This window comes from Oncorhynchus gorbuscha, linkage group LG01, assembly GCF_021184085.1.
Source record: "Oncorhynchus gorbuscha isolate QuinsamMale2020 ecotype Even-year linkage group LG01, OgorEven_v1.0, whole genome shotgun sequence".
NCBI classification, from domain to species: domain Eukaryota; kingdom Metazoa; phylum Chordata; class Actinopteri; order Salmoniformes; family Salmonidae; genus Oncorhynchus; species Oncorhynchus gorbuscha.
Window position 1 is genome coordinate 59,498,553 of NC_060173.1, and position 19,729 is coordinate 59,518,281.

The following is a 19,729-nucleotide window of genomic DNA, read 5'->3' on the forward strand; positions in this document are numbered from 1 at the left end:
GAATGAATACCCGTTAGCCAAGGAGGAGGAGCCAAGCCGTACAAAGTACATCAACTCTGTTATTTAGCTGGCAAGCATATCCATTTTTCACGCATTTGTGGTTTAAAGTTTTGCCTTCACGATGGCTGATTATAGAGGGAAAGCAACCGATCAAATGAAGCTATGGAAAGAGGGCCGAAGCGCTCAGGTTTGTCCATTTCGATGATTCATGTATATAGACGCGACGGTGATGTTGCGCAGTTGACGCAAGGGGAGTTTGTTGTGAAATGGGTGAGAGGTCGTCCAGGGTCCTATTCGTGTCTCCTGGCTCGACAGTTAGCACATTTACTATCATTTAAGAACCCTGGCACTATACAATTCCACAACATTTCGTACAAAGTCACATTTGTGTTAGAATTGTAATTCATTTCTGGTTGTGTATTTCGGGAGGGGGTCAGGAATTGTTAGATGGCTGCTGTTAGCTAACGTCCGCTTAGCACTTGCAGGTTGAGCTCTTGCATTTGTTTTTTTTGGAATAGAATACTTCTAGCCACAATGCTCTGATTAGACGTTCATGACCTTCTCTCTCGGCGGAACGCGGCTATGCCACGATCAGGAAAGCGCGGCGTCAGCAACTCGTTTAGTATCACATTGTATTAGTCACATGCGTCGAATACAACAGGTGTAGGTACAGTAAAATAACAATAGCTAGACTATATACAGGTGGGTACTGATACAGAGTCAATGTGCGGGGGCACCGGTTACTTGAGATAGTATGTGCATGTAGAGTTATTAAAGTGACTATGCATAGATGACAACAGTGAGTTAACAGTGGTGTGAGGGGGGGGGGGCACTGCAAATAGTCTGGGTAGCCATTTGACTAGATGTTCAAGAGTCTCATTTGACTAGATGTTCAAGTCTTATGGCTTGGGGGCAGAAGCTGTTTAGAAGCCAATTGGACCTAGATTTTGCGCTCCGTTACCGCTTGCCGCCAGGTAGCAGAGAGAACAGTCTATGACTAGGGTGACTGGAGTCTGACCATTTGTAAGGCCTTCCTCTATGATATGTTATCTTTGTTATGGTATGCATTAATTTGTGGATGTCAATCACCCATTTCGTATGACAAGTAGATATAAATTAATAAGAAGTTTCAAGTTAGCTAAAATGCTAAAGTTGTCTGTGATGAGACCAAGTAAACACATGGCTTTCTTTCATTCGCCATATACCCAGCTATAAATTGGGAATCGGCCCAGGAGCGGGCCTCTTCTGGAGGCCGGAACTGATTGAATCGGTCCGGAATCAAAATGAATGACTGCCCAGAGTCGGCCCGTTTCAGTCGACCAGTATTCAGCCGAATTTTTTTGATCGGCATTCTTACCAGAAGCGGCCCGATGCAAATGTAAATAAATGTGTAGGTCTATGTCGGCATGCCGATGGCACGCTTCCTCAAAACTTGCGAACTCGGAGAGTTCCTTACACAAACGTTTTAATGCTTATTAATTGACTTGAAAAAGTATCAAAATACTACACAGGACTCTTAAAGAATTATTTAAATATTAATTATATTTTTTGATCACAGAAAAATAAATAATGAAATGTTAACTATTAAAAAGCAGCCCGTGTAATCATCTGCCATAGAGTAGCCCCAATCTGCCCGAGCCCCAAGTAATACATTTGGGACAGATAACTCACACCTGAATCGGCCCGAGCTCATTCCCCGCATCGTAGCCATAAGTAAATACTGTTGAAGGCGGCCCTGACTCGGCCCACATGACGCCGGCCGAGTTTGACTCTCAGCTGAGTGCCCCGACTCTCAGCCGGAATCGGCCCAGATCGACTGTGCCAGCTGGGTGTTTACTCAGTCTGTCGCTAAAATTCAAATGGCTTTATATACATGTACTGAAAGCCCAATTGTTGGGGAGTTGCAGCGATAAGACAAGTTCGTAATGATGAAAAAGGGGTATAAATGTATTCCCGAGCGTGCAAGGGGAACCATGCCTGCAAAGCCCGTTACGCACCTGCATAAGGTAAATCTGAATACCAACTATTGAGAAGTGCTTAGGAAAGGCATACATTTCTTAAATCTGAATTGGCCAATATTGAATTGTAACAATAAATAACATGAATGAAGCAATGAGGCCGTGATTGCAAATAATAATTAGTTGTTAATTAACTGACTTGCCTAGTTAAATAAAGGTAAAAAATAAAAAGCATTTGATCATTCAATGTCTTCGCTATGTATAATGTCTATTCCATTGCTTTCCCTTCAGAGGCCAGACACCCTGACCACAGGGGCTGGTCACCCGGTAGGGGACAAGCTGAATATAATGACCACAGGTCCCCAGGGGCCCCTCCTGGTGCAGGACACCCCATTCATAGATGAGATGTCACACTTCGACCGTGAGCGCATCCCAGAGAGGGTGGTGCACGCCAAGGGAGGCGGTGGGTGTCCAGCACTACCAATGAATTTAAGACAGGCACTGATTGGCATTAATGCCATATATACTGAACAAAAATATAAACGCACATGCAGCAATTTCAAAGATTTTACTTAGTTATAATTAACGTAAGTAAATTGAAAAAAAATGAATTCTGCCCTAATCTATGGATTTCACATGACAGGGAATACAGATATGCTATACACATGGTCTGCGGTTGTGAGGACGGTTGGATATACTGCCAAATTCTCTAAAATGATGTTGGTAGAGAAAATAAGTCAATTCTCTGGCAACAGCTGTGGTGGGCATTCGTCTTGTCAGCATGCCAATTGTGACAACTGCACGTTAGTGGCCTTTTATTGTCCCTAGCACAAGGTGCACCTGTGTAATGATCATGCTGTTTAATCAGCTTCTTGATATGCCAAACCTGTCAAGTGGATGGATTATCTTGGCAAAGGAGAAATGCTTACTAACAGGGATGTAAACAATTGTGTGGCAAAAAAAATTGCATTTTGTGTGTGTGGAAAATTTTGGGTCTTTTCTTTCTGCGCTCAATAAACATGGGACCAAGACATTAGATGTTGCGTTTATGTTTTTGTTCAGTATATGTGTCAAACTGTTTAGACAAGCAGAAATGACAGAGCTGGAGAGGCAGTCAAACACCACCAGATGTTTTACTTAATAGTGGAGCTTCACGTATTGGTTGGAGAAACACTACCCTGTCCTAGACATCTAGTTATCAATTGTGGGCCTACGCCAAAAAGCCAACTGTAAACGGCTCTCCAGTCTAATATTATAAAGACCATGATCATGTGACAATCTGTTGACCCACTACACGAGGGGTAAAGTGCACCACATGTATGGCTTTATTTGCAGATGTTTACGCACTAATCTTCCAAGGGATGTGTACACAACATGGTGAAGGCAGCACATTTGTTTGTGAAGTTGAATATAACCTCACCTCATTTTGTCTAATGACAAGTTCAGTGGTTCTCTCGTTTTGATGTATCACTATGGGGATTCGCCAGGATCACCAACTATTGGAAGGACCTGTCAGAAGCTTCTGTTGCAGACAAGGAGGTAGTGGCGAAGGAGGTGAGATCCCTCACGTCCTTATAACGAGAAAGCCGCAAGGCTTCTAACTAATCTAGCTCGTAACACTGTTTACACAAGAAACCGTTTGTTAGCCACCAGCTGCAAGGCTTCTAACTAGCTAGCCTACGCAGTCTACTCGTTCTTCTTACAACTGGTGTTGCTTTTTCCTCCAAGCAAGCCTTGTTCCTCACAATGGCCTTTGGTATCCCAGGACGAGCCTAGCCCAGCAGTCGGACCCCCACGTTCTTCCACTTGCGATTCCATGATTGCTGGGAAGGATATCCACCTATGCATCAATTTCCTGGGAAAGGAACATGCCCACTTTACGACCCTGAGTCCTGTGAGCATTGCTGACTGAGGCAGGTCTGAGGTTTAAACAAGCATCTATCTCGATAGCCCCTTTCGCCTCCAAGCCAACAGCGAAAGCTGAAGCTCAGCTTCCCGCAACCTAGCGAGATCATGGATATCCTCGAACCCATTCCCCTCATGGTCTCCATTGGAGTTTGGGATCCTCCGTGCCCGTTAAGGGACCTATACAACGAGAAGAGACCGGTGTCATTCAGCCGCGGTAAAGCAATTCTCGGTGGTACTCGCATGCCTCAGGGAAGCTAAGAGCTCATAGGACAAACCCCTCACTAGCAAGATTCTAGGGGCACCCAAAGCCTGAACATGCACAATATGGAGGAATTTAGGTTTGGTTACGCTCCCACGGTGGCGCCGTCTCTGGCTTAGCACCTTAGTCCCTCGCGCCGGGTTACTAACGACAATGGCACCTCACTCGCTAGAAAGATGGTCCACTTTACTGCCTCAAATTTTTTCAGTAAACGTACTTGGCCCAACAAATTGGCCATCAATGTGACCTTTAAAAAAAATATATATATATATTGTTGGCTTATCATGCTGATCTAATGGAGGTGGTTGGGAAACAACTGGACTCAGACACCCTCGATCCAGATGCCGGAGAGGAGATCTGTGTGATTAAACTAAAACATCTGTGCCTCCCATAGTGCAATTTAAGGCTGTGGTTATACCATAAGCCTAGCTCTGGTGGGAGAAGGGGCTGAGCGAGGACGGCGCACTCGCCAGACATCAGAGCCTCAGATAATGATATGGTACATTCTGTCTTTATTTATTCATTTATTTATACAGTTTCTTTTCACTGCAATTGGTTCAGATAACCAGACATCCCCATCAGTTGGGAGCAAGAGGCTGGGGATATCTTCGCTCTTGACAACCCTCCATTGAAACAGGGCCAAGACATACCAGTTACATAGCTGTTCTACTTCCCAGCATTAGGGAATACTGTGCTAAGTAAAAATAAATAAAAGACAGGCCCTCGGATCTTGGAAGAGAGTGCCAGCCTCCTCATGCACGCTCGGGGTTGTTTTTCTTGGAGAAGTGGAATGACTAAACCAACTGTTCCTTCCTACTCTGTTTTCCATGCTCCTATGCTCCTGGCAGGACTTGTTGGACAGAGAAAAAGGTTCTCTTTGTTAAGGTCCCCTAGCCGCTTTCTTGGCCTGCCAAGGCCCTGACAGTATTGCCGTTTATCCATCCCTATTATGTTGATTTTCTTTGGGGGGGGGGGGCACGTCACTTATGCCCAGTCGCTAAGCCTTTAGCGAGTCCTGGGACATGTCTATTGTGCTTAAGATATTTTCATAGCAGCGTGGAGCTGTAATATATTTCTTCATCTTTCGCTTTGCTACAACCCTTGGCACCCGTAAGCGAGTGTGTGGTTTTTCAGATTAATGTACCTAACCCCATCCTTTGGCCAATGTCGACATTTTCTTACTGTTGCACCTTGGGGCCTATGGCTTTTCACCTGTCGCCTTCCTCAGTAGGGCGTATGCTCGTTGCACATCTACGTGGACTGAACGAGAACTCAGGCAAGGGTGTTATGTTCTTCCCTCATTGGGCAACATTATATTGTTTTATAATGGTGAGATTGACAGCCTTGGAGTTTATATCTTTGGTGCTCGTTTTTGAGACACGGATTGGGCTTCCCCTCACTTTGTAACAAGGTTTTTCCCGACTGGTTGTTTCTGCACTTTCTTGATTTCTACTCTCTCAGTTTCGGAGCCTCTTGAAGTTGCTAATGTTTGGACTATCTATTGAGGCTTCAGAGAATGTTTTGCGAAACAGGAGTTGGCCATATCCCCATCATGATACATCGAAACAAGTATTTGATAGAACTTAAGGTAACTTTCGTAAACCCGGTTCTCTGATAATGCGGTGAGATGTATCACCGCATTCCCTTGCTGGCAAGGGCGCGAGGAAGAGAAGCATGCTTGAGAAGGACCAGAGAATGAGAGAGCACCTTATTATAAGGAAGTGAGGGGCTCACCTCATTTGCCACTCTACCTGTGTCTCCAGCATATGCTTTTGATACAGTAGGTCCTTCCTAGAGTTGGTGATCCTGGCGAATCTCCATAGTGATACATCATTCTCATATTATCAGAGAACCAGGGTTACACAAGTAACTTTGCTTTGCACTGCCTACAATGACCGTAAAGATACATTGGTTTTCAATTAGGAGTGATCCTTTACATTAGCCTAACTAGCTGTGCCATCTCTAGTCGCGGAAAACAACCCTTGGCAACAGCAGAGACTGGCGTCTGGTTTCAATGACAAAACTTTTTTGGCAACTTCGATAAGGGAACAAAAATGTATATATATCTAACGAGCTAACACAAAATACAACGGTAACTGACCATGTACTGCCTCTCCCTCAACAGGAGCGTTCGGGTACTTTGAGGTGACACATGACATCTCTCGCTACTGCAAGGCCAAGGTGTTTGAGCATGTGGGAAAGACCACACCTATCGCCGTCCGCTTCTCCACCGTGGGTAAGACGCACCACCACTTTCCTACTGGTTACATTAGTCTACATTACATTTATTTTATTTTATTAAAAATTATCCCACACTTTCCTGGTATTTAATCAAAACTTACAAAGTAAAATTGTATTGCGGTTGCTCCCTCCGGCTTTTCCATAAAACTGCTACAAACACGTTTACTTGTCTCCTCAAGAACATGTGTAAAGAAGAACTGTATCATGTAGTATGTATTTGCTTCCAATATTAGGTTGTTTATGATGCTTTTAGTCATTGCCTCTGGTTATGATTGTCTGCAAAAGCAATGTTTGCCGATATCAGAAGAATCCTAGACCGAGTTCATGTTAACTTCTGACGAATAGAAAATTCCTAATTTGACCAAATAACACTCTTATAACAGCTCTAGTAACGTGCATAGCGGATGCCTGGACAGTTGTCTCCTGCCAGAGCTATACAAACAGCTTGTGCAAGAGCCCCATGAGAAAATGGTGTTGTCTACATGATTGATGCTGTCAAGTGACGAGCGGTCCGTGGTGTAGTAACCTTGATGTGCAAGTGTCCATCACTAACCCTGACCCATAGCCTCAGTGGGAAAACAGCTCTTTACAGGAATTAAATTAGCTGGGAGTCCAAAGAAAAGGCAAACTCCGTGAACAATGTGGATGAATACTTTGATACAGTTAGCCTACATGTCCTAGAAACATATAGGCTCCCTGAACCCACCTAAAGTTCCCTGGAATCTCTTTTCTATTGAATTGACTTGACTCTAGCTTTTTCAGCAATGTTTGGCATTTCTTGCGTTTTTGAAATGATACAAAATAAAGGCAAAATGTAAATTACTCGAGCAATTACAACATCCAAAAGGACGGTGATGTTTCTTCAATACATTATTGAATAAATTCCAGAAAATAGACAATGTCATTTTTTCCCCGTCTGTAAATAATGTCTTGTTTAAACTGATTTTTCTAATTGTCATATATTTTGTATCTAATGCATGTAGCTGGGGAATCGGGCTCAGCCGACACAGTGAGAGACCCACGTGGTTTTGCAGTCAAGTTCTACACTGACGAGGGCAACTGGGACCTTACTGGCAACAACACCCCCATATTCTTTATCAGGGACGCTATGCTGGTGAGTCCAGGCACGTGTGAGTCAAGATTGAGCCTGTGTGCCCAGCCAAGGTTCAGGGTGTAGTGTGTGTTACCGTGGCCAAGGTTCAGCGTGTAGTGTGTGTGTTACTGTGGCCAAGGTTCAGGGTGTAGTGTGTGTGTTACTGTGGCCAAGGTTCAGGGTGTAGTGTGTGTGTGTTACCGTGGCCAAGGTTCAGGGTGTAGTGTGTGTGTGTGTGTTACCGTGGACAAGGTTCAAGGTGTAGTGTGTGTGTGTGTTACCGTGGCCAAGGTTCAGGGTGTAGTGTGTGTGTGTGTGTTACCGTGGCCAAGGGTCAGTGTGTGTGTGTGTGTGTGTTACCGTGGCCAAGGTTCAGGGTGTAGTGTGTGTGTGTGTGTGTGTGTGTGTTACCGTGGCGAAAGTTCAGGGTGTAGTGTGTGTTACCGTGGCCAAGGTTCAGGGTGTAGTGTGCGTGGCTGTGCGGCTGGCCAAGATTCAGGGTGGTGTGTGTGTAAGTGAGACCAAGATGTTTTGTGTGTATGGGTGGATATTATGTGTTATGGTGCTATACATCAGTTAATTTCCCCGTATGATATGTACAATTACCGCATCTCTCTGATATCCCTTTGTCTGTGCAGTTCCCATCCTTTATCCACTCTCAGAAGCGCAACCCCCAGACTCACCTAAAGGACCCAGACATGGTGTGGGACTTCTGGAGCCTGCGGCCTGAGTGTATGCATCAGGTGCTCATCATAGTTGCTCCTCTCTACCTGCAACCAGACCTTTACATGCACACGCACACGATAGATCGATGGAAAGGTTTTCTGACATTGTATTTTCTGATTTCACCCTACACTAAGCCACATTTGAGTAACAACATGCCATTAACAACTTCATAGCTATGCCATTATGTCTAGGAATGGTGGGTGCTGCGAATGCATCCCTTTCCTGATCAGATTATTACATCATCCTTATAGACTTACGTTTTTCTAGATCTTATTTTCTTACAATACCTCAGTTGCTAATGACTGAATGTGTGTGTCTTTGTTCCTGGTCTTCTATTTGTTCTCGTCTTTGTGAAGGTGTCCTTCCTGTTCAGTGACCGTGGTCTGCCTGACGGCTTCCGCCACATGAACGGCTACGGCTCCCACACCTTCAAGCTGGTCAACGCCGAGGGTCAGCCTGTCTACTGCAAGTTCCACTACAAGGTCAAAGCACAATTAAAAATAATGTAGTGTACAGGACTAGTGAAATGCCCTACACTTAAATGGATAGAGGAGTCCACTATACCTAATTACCTGAAGGATACAAGAGGGTAATGGTGGGAAAGAAGGAAACGTAGTTGGAGAAATTGGGACAGGATTCATAGTAACCCATAGCAACCTTCACATCACAGACCGACCAGGGCATCAAGAACATGAAACCTGAGGATGCCGAGCACCTGGCTTCCACCGACCCGGACTACGCCATCCGAGACCTTTACACCTCCATCGCCAATGGCAACTTCCCCTCCTGGTCCTTTTACATCCAGGTCATGACCTTTGAGCAGGCAGAGAAGTTCCAGTGGAACCCCTTTGACCTGACCAAGGTACCTTAGAGATGCAATAAGCAGTAATCTCTCCCCCATTTGCCTAATTTAAGTTTGACAAAGCAATTAGTCATTGTGTAGAGAATCATTGTACCATCTAAACCACTGTGATATATATTTTCCATAACCAAAGATATTGTATTTTCAGGTGTTTGAAGCTGGTGTACTAAACCAAAAGGAAGTACGCGAGAACGGGCATCATAGAAGTAGCGCATATAGAACAGATCTACCACTTCTTAGACTTACTTTCAATGAGAAAGAACAATTTAGAACTCAATTTCTATGTGAATTTGGTCGGGTCGCCCCAAAAATGAGATATTGCAGCTATATTTATCATAAGTTATGTGGGAACCACTCTCTTTATAGTAGGTGCATTCCATAACATTGATCAATATGTTCCCTTGGTTTTGAAAGAATTTGACGGCACTACCTGATGTCTTTGTACTTACTGAGCCATTTAAACCTGCCACAAAAACACATTCCCAGAATATCCAGACATTGGCAGTACTCTGGCTTTTCCACAAGAGGGGGGACTTCCTCAACATAAACACTGAAAGATCTGACAGTGGTCTGATATCTGTTACGGTGTCATAGCATCTGTGAGCATTAGTATGATTGGCAACTGATTCTCAGCTGTTATTTAGTCAGGGTAATTATTAGGTGAAAATAATACATTTTAGGGGGTCATGCAAGCCTACGTGTTCATGGAATTCGTTTGCACGTCCATGTACCTTGGTTGGCATGCGAGGTAGCTACACTTCTCTCTTACTCCTTAGGTGTGGTCTCACGAGGAGTACCCCCTCATTCCTGTGGGGAGGTTGGTGCTCAACAGAAACCCTGCCAACTACTTTGCTGAGATCGAGCAGCTCGCCTTTGACCCCAGCAACATGCCCCCAGGCATCGAGCCCAGCCCTGACAAGATGCTGCAGGGGCGTCTGTTCTCCTACCCAGACACACACCGGCACCGGCTGGGCGCCAACTACCTGCAGCTGCCCGTCAACTGCCCCTTCAGGACCCGTGTGGCCAATTACCAGCGAGACGGGCCCATGTGCATGTTGGACAACCAGGCTGGCGCTCCCAACTACTTCCCCAACAGCTTCAGTGCTCCAGAGACCCAACCCCAGTACGTGGAGACCAGGTTTAAGGTGTCCCCAGATGTGGGCCGCTACAACAGCACTGACGACGATAACGTCACACAGGTAGAGAACCCGTATGTTGGGAATATTGGTTAAGTTATTACTAAACTTTATGAATTAATATATTTTATGAATGGCACCAGTTGATTATTGGACAAACATTGTATTTTAAGAATATCTGACTCATAAGTTATCTTAGCAATAACACACTTAAGACAGAACTGAGAATAATAGTAATCATTGAACTACAAATGTAATAATAAAAATCAATACATGAATCAATGGTCACAGGGTAAATTCAATAATTTGTTTATCAAATTGCTAGAGAACAATACTCTAATTGTGGATAGAGCTACCTTTACACAATCAAGCTTGTACTTAACAGGTCATGCGGGCGCATACTGCTAAAAAGTAATGACTGAGTTGTGCAGTGAGACATTTTAAAATGACAGTTGTGGTTCAGTTCTAACATGAAGTTACTGAATGTCAACCTAAAGAGTTACACATTACACTTAATGCCAATGTATCAATGCATTAGTTACTGTCAAAGGGGGAGACGAGAGACTCAAGAGATTTGCACTGATGCCGGGTGGTGCACGTCAGAACGAGGAATGCTAGCTTCTGCTGTAGAGGACAGATCTTGGTGGGATCAGTCTGATTTAAAGCCGGTGATCCGGAATCGTTAGCTCGGCTTCAAGGGAAAACGACAACATACTTTTCCACTAACCCCAGCATTTATGTCTTCCCTGTCCGGTAAAGGGGGTTGTGCTGATGTGACTTGAGGTTAATTTACTACACACAGAGCTGTGTGCACTACACTGGCAGGGCCAATAATGATACACCCTATAAAGAAATCGTTGTTATTATACATTTACATTTAAGTCATTTAGCAGACGCTCTTATCCAGAGCGACTTACAATACATATTAAATGCTTTATGATTACAAATTATGAAATACATATTTAATTGATTGTTTCTTAATGCTGATTGATGTATGAGACCAGGGCCCTGACCCTTTGTGTATATGTATTGCAGGTGCGTACCTTCTTCACTAAGGTGCTGAACGAGGAGGAGCGCCAGAGGCTTTGTCAGAATATGGCTGGTGCCCTGAAGGGAGCCCAAGTCTTCATCCAGAAACGCTGGGTGTGTTGTCATCACCATCATTAAGATTGTCTAAGTCATCACTTTCATCATCATTAGTATCAACAATTATGGCTGTTATATAGTTGGGATCATCTTCCTCACTACCACAAAGGCCATCTTTGCAATATAATGTATAGTGCCATCACTAACGACACTGTTCGGACCCTCTCTCTCTCTGCTCTCACTCCGTTTTTCCAGGTTCAGAACCTGATGTCTGTGCATGCAGACTATGGAAACGGGGTCCAGGTCCTACTCAACAATGCTGAGCCCAAGAAGGTAAGTTCATTTGTTGCTGTCAACAGACACGAAATTGCATGTCGTCACCCATGAATGATGCAGTATAGTCAAAGTAGGAAAAGCACTCGCACATCTGAGTTGGCTTGTTGCAGGTGAATAGGAATAATTCAGGAAATATTTGGAGAAAAATAAAGATCAAAGTGTTGTCGCATTATTTACGTGAGCAGTTTTAAGTATATTGTAGATCCTTCATGAACATCAATTTGCATTAACTAAATAGTTTCGTACACATTGTATTTAGGTAGAACTTTTAGTTTGTACTTTTTTCTTATTCCTTTCTATTTAGTATGTGACTGTTTCTCTCGGGACCCCTCGTAAACAAGATTGTGTTTGACAAGATTGTGTTTTTTTAATAGCCTCAAATCTCCTTGTCTCCTCCCACTCTTACAGGACGCTGTGAGAGTGTATACCCGTGGAGGTGCAGCTGCCATCACTGCCTCCTCCAAGATGTGATGCCTTAACTTCCACCTGGGGGGCAGTTCCACCTTTTGCGCTTACCAGCCTTCTATCCAAGATCCTACTTCTAACCGTCCGTGAATGCGATAGCTAATGAAATGGGAAATTATCATATTTTAATATTCCTCAGGCTGCTTACAACATTGTTCTAATGTGTTTCCTGTCCATTTTGCCAAAGTTCACACAGAAATGTATGTAGTCAGACTGCAGCCCTATGGGAGAAGAGCTGTCCCCAAACTACATCTGTCAAATATACAGGTCTGCTGTCTGAAATGTTCATGCCATTTTCAGTATAGTGACCCATCTCTTCCCAATTATGTATCGTTTGTGTGTCCGTGTTTCATCGAAGCCCTGATAGTTAGCTTAATAGAGGTATCTGTTAGCCTATATGCAAAAAATGACATTTATCCTAGTTTAAAAAAAACACCAATGTTTTTGAATGAGATTCATAATTATTTTGCAGTTTAAACTTAAGTTCTCTTCAAAAGTGTTCCTGTGTTAAGGCCTACACCATTTCCCTTGTTTATATTAGAAATAGTTGCCGGCCATCAATCGGTGAGAGTGACTGTGATTGAGTCATGAAAGAATGTTTAAGTCATCGTCCTCGCAGCCAAACCAACACAGCAGTGCCTTTTTGGTTAGAAACGTATCCATAGTCACCATGGCATTATAAAGGGTTTGCAATGACTTTTATGAATAATCTCATGTACAAAATGGGTTGAATTAGGGCTGGGGAAACAAGAACCACTACTGTTTACTGAGGAGAAATCTTAGTCCTTATCCATTCTCACAAATCTCCCTAAACGTTTTCTATGTTCCAGCTGAGCCCTGGGCTGTTAGTGTTTCTGTGCTAGGTAGCATTCCCCATCATATCGCCTGTCTGAAGTGATTTGTGATATTAATATGCAATTGTGAACTTTGAACCACAAAATAAGATGCATTATTGAGTGCTTGATCTTTCAATTTATGCTAATATATCCAACGGCAATGCTATATGTGTGGTTTTAGTGTGTCTGGTTTAAAGTAGTCCTATCTTAACTTCAGGGTATGCACACTTTTTAGTTCTAACGCAGGACTCCAGCTGATTCTACTCATCGAGCCCTTGATTTGTTGGTAGAGGAGTGTTTCTACTGGGCTGGAACAAAAGGAACAGTGTTGAATAACCATAGTCCTTTGTAAATACATTGAGGATTTTCACGAGGTTGTCGTCTGTGGTGCTGTTCAAGTCGTGAATGGTGGTTTGTCCTTAGGTCTCAGCATTCCAAGACATTCAGTCCTACCTCCCCCATCTAGGTCCAATAGATTATTTACAAATACAAAACAGACAGGACAGTGGTTAGTTAAGACGATGACTATAGAGTAAGCATACCACTGCAAAGACACTCAACAGACTGAGCTACGGGCAAAACACAGACAATGACCTATTTCATCTGTACAAAACATTCCAAGCAGGTTCATACTTAGTTTTCATAAATTTAACTGTAGGCCTACATTGTCTGACTAGTAAATAGGTAGCTAGCATTTTCTTCACGCTAACCAGTTGATCATATTTTGTGTAAGTCGTGGGTGAATGTGTAAGCTTTGTTTTATATTTCCTATACTTTGCTTTATAATGTACTTGTTTAAACTTAGTCAGTTAATCAAAAACAAAACATCTCTCAATTCATGCAAGCCATGGTATCAGAACGGCTTGTTTTTAAAAATATTTTAACAATTATTTCTAATACTTTGTTCCTTGAGCTTGCCTGCCTTGGCTTAGTAAAGATATGTTGGTAAATGTATATGGCAATGAATCCTTCGGATCGAACTTGTTCAGTGACAGGCTGACTCAGGGGGGCTAAGAACATTTATCCTGATTGAACCAGGTAAGTAGAGCACTGAAGGTTGAGGGTTTGTCACCAAGGACAAACTCTCCTAACTTGTTTCATTGTCATATTTATTTCACAGGCCCCTTGTCGCACGTAGGAGATGTTTTGCATGTAATTCTGCCATTTATTGATGTGCCATGCAGTACATGACCAAACGTATGTGTCAACATACTTTCAAAATCTTAGCTAGCAAGTCATCCTGGTGAATCACTTTGACAATCTACTGGCAAATCCTTGTCATATGAAGAGAAATTATAGATACAACATATCAGTACTCAATTGCCATTAGACAAACATTACACAAATCAGAAATCGCAAATTCAACAATGAGTGGCAAACTGAGCGTCGTAAAGCAAACACTATCTTGCTTTCACTGCCTGCTATTTTGTGGCGGGTCACTGGCGGTTCAAGCTTGTATGGCTCCCTGGGCAAACCAAAACATGTTTTTAAACATTTGGAACAACACTAATAATCATAACATTTAAAATATAAACAAAAACAAGACTCAAAATTATCAAAAAGTAACAAAGACAAATAGAACCAAATTTGTGTTGATTTGGCATTCGAGCATCGATACATTACCCATCCCTCAACACTCAACCAAGAGTCAAGACTAAACCAATTCACCTTGGTAGGTTGCAGACTGGTTTTATATTATACTTAACAATTTAGCACAAACCATAAAAAAATGCAACACTATGTGAAACTATATATTCACAGTATTATGAATTGTGGTTTATTTAGTAGCATTACATAGTGTGACTGATTTTACTTATTTGCATTAGTACTGTGCAAAGTTAGATCCCCCTACATCGGGCTTCCAGTGGGGAGATCTGAGGTCAACCGACTATTTATATACATATATATATATATATATTTATATATCTATATTCCAAGATGGCGTAGCAGTGCAAACGTTTTTTGTTTGTCCTCTGTATTTTTTGTATATATTTCAATTTTATTTTCAATCTCTTCTCCATTTTAGTTCAATTATACCTGGCGGTAACCTGCCTCACCCAATGTGATACGGAACCGCTATTATTTTATTTATTTTAAACCTTATAGCAAGAACCACCTAGCCATCAGAAGCTAACCAGCTAATTAGCTAAAAGCTATTTAGTCATTGTTAGCCACTGCTGGCGGTCTTTACCTTCTGCACAGGTACCAGCCCTTTTCTGAAAAACAGCTGGCTGGCGAGACCAAACGGCAGAACTGCAGAATCTCGAGGCTGATGACATAACGAGCGGAAGATAACATTCTTAAGTTATGTCATTCAGCCCTCGATAAGGACCCACGCAGGGCGCAGAGTCTTTACCGATCCTTCTTTTTAGCTTGGATAATACTCGCCAGCCTACTAGTAACGGACTGTCTCTCCACTACGACGCCGGATTCCTGCCGTAATCCCTGGACCATTCTCCTGATCTTCACAGCTATCTAGCACCCACCGAGTTACCCAGTACCGAAGCTATCCCTGAGGCCCATCTTCCGGCCTACTCAGTTGTTCACCTAGACTCCACCCAAACACGGCTAGAATCCACTACTCCACCGAATCCTTGCCGTAAGATCTGGGCCTTGGAACCGGATCACCGCTGCTACCGAGTGGCTATAGTGGCTAACGCCCCTGCCCCGAAGCCAGCACCGGTTAGCCGTGAGCCAGGCGCATCTCCCAGATAGAAAACAACTAAATTACTACAACTACAATACCTCTTTCGCCATCTGGCTTGGATTCTTAGTCGACACGGCGCACCACCACGACAGGTCTTCAGACGAATACTCCATCCGCTGTGCCTTCAACCTGACTGCCCTTGACCAGCACAAAAACATCCTGTGGCGGACTGCAATAGCATCGAATAGTCCCCACGATATGATATATATATATAATAATAATATATGCCATTTAGCAGACGCTTTTATCCAAAGCGACTTACAGTCATGTGTGCATACATTCTACGTATGGGTGGTCTCTGTTCAGGGAAGTCAGGAACCAATACACACAGTCAGTCGGGAAAGCAAAGGCCAGCTTTTTCAAGCAGAAATTTGCATCCTGTAGCTGTAACTCTAAAAAGTTTTGGGACACTGTAAAGTCCATGGAGAACAAGAGCACCTTCTCCCAGCTGCCCACTGCACTGAGGATAGGTAACATGGTCACCACTTATAAATCCATGATAATCGAACATTTCAATAAGCATTTCTCAATGGCTGGCCATGCCTTCATCCTGGCTACTCCAACCCCGGCCAACAGCTCCGCCTCCCCCGCAGCTACTCGCCCAAGCCTTCCCAGCTTCTCCTTCACCCAAATCCAGACAGCAGATGTTCTGAAAGAGCTGCAAAACCTGGACCCGTACAAATCAGCTGGGTTAGACAATCTGGATTCTGTCTTTCTAAAACTATCCGCCGCCATTGTTGCGACCCCTATTACCTGGCTGTTCAACCTCTCTTATCATCCGAGATCCCTAAGGATTGGAAAACTGCCGTGGTCAGCCCCCTCTTCAAAGGGGGTGACACCCTAGACCCAAACTGTTACTGACCTGTATCCATCCTGCCCTGGCTATCTAAAGTCTTAGAACGTCAAGTTAATAAACAGATCACTGACCATTTCGAATCCCACCGTACCTTCTCCGCCGTGCAATCCGGCTTCCGAGCCGGTCACGGGTGCACCTCAGCCACTGTCAAGGTAATAAACCATATCAAAACCGCCATCGATAAAAGACAGTACTGTGCAGCCGTCTTCATCAACCTGGCCAAGGCTTTCACCTCGGTCAATCACCGTATTCTTATCGGCAGACTCAATAACCTTGTTTTTCTAATGATTGACACGCCTGGTTCACCAACTACTTTGCAGACAGAGTTCAGTGTGTCAAATCGGAGGGCATGTTGTCCGGACCTCTGGCAGTCTCTATGGGGTACCACAGGGTAAAATTCTCGGGACGACTTTTTTCTCTGTATACATCAATGATGTCGCTCTTGCTGCGGGCAATTCCCCGATCCACCTCTACGCAGACGACACCATTCTGTATACTTCTGGCCCTTCCTTGGACACTGTGCGAACTAACCTCCAAACGAGCTTCAATGCCATACAACACTCCATATTCGGCGCCAGATCACTGGCTCCAGGTCATCTATTAGTCTATGCTAGGTAAAGCTCTCAGTTCACTGGTCACGATAACAACACCCACCCGTAGCACACGTTCCAGCAGGTATATCTCACTGATCATCCCCAAAGCCAACACCTAATTTGGCCGCCTTTCCTTCCTGTTCTCTGCTGCCAGTGACTGGAACGAATTTCAAAAATCACTGAAGTTGGAGACTTTTATTTCCCTCACCAACTTTAAACATCAACTATCTGAGCAGCTAACCGATCGCTGCAGCTGTACGTACATAGTGCATCTGTAAATAGCCAACCCAATCTATCTACCTCATCCCCATACTGTATGTACAGTGGGGAGAACAAGTATTTGACACACTGCCGATTTTGCAGGTTTTCCTACTTACAAAGCATGTAGAGGTCTGTAATTTTTAACATAGGTACACTTCAACTGTGACAAACGGAATCTAAAACAAAAATCCAGAAAATCACATTGTATGATTTTTAAGTAATTAATTTGCATTTTATTGCATGACATAAGTATTTGATCACCTACCAACCAATACGAATTCCGGCTCTCACAGACCTGTTTTTCTTTAAGAAGCCCTCCTGTTCTCCACTCATTACCTATATTAACTGCACCTGTTTGAACTTGTTACCTGTATAAAAGAGACCTGTCCACACACTCAATTAAACAGACTCCAACGTCTCCACAATGGCCAAGACCAGACAGCTGTGTAAGGACATCAGGGATAAAATTGCAGACCTGCACAAGGCTGGGATGGGCTACAGGACAATAGGTAAGCAGCTTGGTAAGAAGGCAACAACTGTTGGCGCAATTATTAGAAAATGGAAGAAGTTCAAGATGACGGTCAATCACCCTCGGTCTGGGGCTCCATGCAAGATCTCACCTTGTGGGGCATCAATGATCATGAGGAAGGTGAGGGATCAGCCCAGAACTACATGGCAGCGCACGCAAGGTCCCCCTGCTCAAGTCAGCACATGTCCAGGCCCGTCTGAAGTTTGCCAATGACCATCTGGATGATCCAGAGGAGGAATGGGAGAAGGTCATGTGGTCTGATGAGACAAATAGAGCTTTTTGTTCTAAACTCCACTCGCCGTGTTTGGAGTAAGAAGAAGGATGAGTACGACCCCAAGAACACCATCCCAACCGTGAAGCATGGAGATGGAACCATCATTCTTTGGGGATGCTTTTCTGCAAAGGGGACAGGACGACTGCACCGTATTGAAGGGAGGATGGATGGGACCATGTATCGCGAGATCTTGGCCAACTACCTCCTTCCCTCAGTAAGAGCATTGAAGATGGGTTGTGGCTGGGTCTTCCAGCATGACAACGACCCGAAACACACAGCAAGGGCAACTAATGAGTGGCTCCGTAAGAAGCCTCTCAAGGTTCTGGAGTGGCCTAGCCAGTCTGAAGACCTGAACCCAATAGAAAATCTTTGGAGGGAGCTGAAAATCCGTATTGCCCAGCGACAGCCCCGAAACCTGAAGGATCTGGAGAAGGTCTGTATGGAGGAGCAAAATCTCTGCTGCAGTGTGTGCAAACCTGGTCAAGAACTACAGGAAACGTATGATCTCTGTAATTGCAAACAAAGGTTTCTGTACCAAATATTAAGTTCTGCTTTTCTGATGTATCAAATACTTATGTCATGCAATAAAATGCAAATGTATTACTTAAAAATCATACAATGTGCTTTTCTGGATTTTTGTTTTAGTCTCTCACAGTTGAAGTGTACCTATGCAAAAAATTACAGACCTCTACATGATTTGTAAGTAGGAAAACCTGCAAAATCAGCAGTGTATCAAATACTTGTTCTCCCCACTGTATATGTATGGATATGTGTACTAGTGTTAGGTTCTAATTTGTGACTTATCTCAGGAAACAAGGCGTATGTCGCTCGTCACTACTTCACAGGAGCGACATTTGAACGTAAACTTAAAACAAAAAAATCGAAATGCTTTTTTTGGCAAATGCCTTCTGTAACATTTGAACTTTCTTGTGCCTTAATAACAAACTGTAAATACAAATAAAATTGTTAATTCACGAGCCTAGTTGGTTTAGCCATGGAAAAAGCCAGCAACCTTCCCGCTAGCCATGATTGCCTGAGTTAATGAGAGGGCTGGATAATGCCGAGAGATGAGTTCGGTTTGGTCTGCCATGTAGCACATTTCAGTCTATAATATGAGCTGGTCAGTATGTGTAGGTAATCCTTTCTACAGTGGCTTTTTTGAACGATATCACTTAGTATAACTGCATAAGTGTTGCTCTCCACTTTCTGGATGACCGAGTTTTGATATCAATGGAATTAGAGTATGATATCTCAGGAAATTGAGAAAATTTTGGCATTTGATTGCAAATATGCAGACGGAGTCGAAAAGAGAACACGCAGAAGGCTGTTATATAAAACACCTGTCTCCGGATTACATCTTCAAACTAAGGGAAACCGAGGCATCCGTGACAGAGAGGGAGGAGCGTTCATCCATGTATACGGGTAAGAGTCTAGCTAGCCACATTTTCAGATATTATGAGTTTATAATTTTGTCAAAGTCTCTAAGTACCTCTCTTTGACTTTCTCCTCTTTATTTCCTTTCTCCTTTTATTTCCTATTGCTATTTTGTTCTCACTATTTAAATTACTTACACACACATGGAAAGAGAGAGAGCAGCTACTGC

The 19,729-nt window shown here is 43.4% G+C and overlaps 1 protein-coding gene across 3 annotated transcripts; it reads left to right on the forward strand.

Annotated features, from left to right (window-relative positions):
- Positions 1-12: 12 nt before the first annotated feature.
- Positions 13-13,072, forward strand: cat (catalase). Of its 3 annotated transcripts, none has more exons than XM_046357756.1 (11): positions 13-187; positions 2,250-2,421; positions 6,251-6,361; positions 7,350-7,480; positions 8,098-8,202; positions 8,542-8,667; positions 8,856-9,047; positions 9,824-10,246; positions 11,219-11,326; positions 11,525-11,602; positions 12,014-13,072. In XM_046357756.1, exons 1-11 carry the CDS (start codon positions 122-124, stop codon positions 12,074-12,076), a joined length of 1,575 nt encoding a protein of 524 aa, XP_046213712.1. In that variant the 5' UTR covers positions 13-121; the 3' UTR covers positions 12,077-13,072. The 3 variants fall into 3 exon arrangements, with proteins under 3 accessions (XP_046213712.1, XP_046213718.1, XP_046213707.1); XM_046357751.1 differs by lacking the exon at positions 13-187 and adding an exon at positions 882-2,006; XM_046357762.1 differs by lacking the exon at positions 2,250-2,421 and having other exon boundaries at positions 20-187.
- The last annotated feature ends 6,657 nt before the right edge of the window (positions 13,073-19,729 follow it).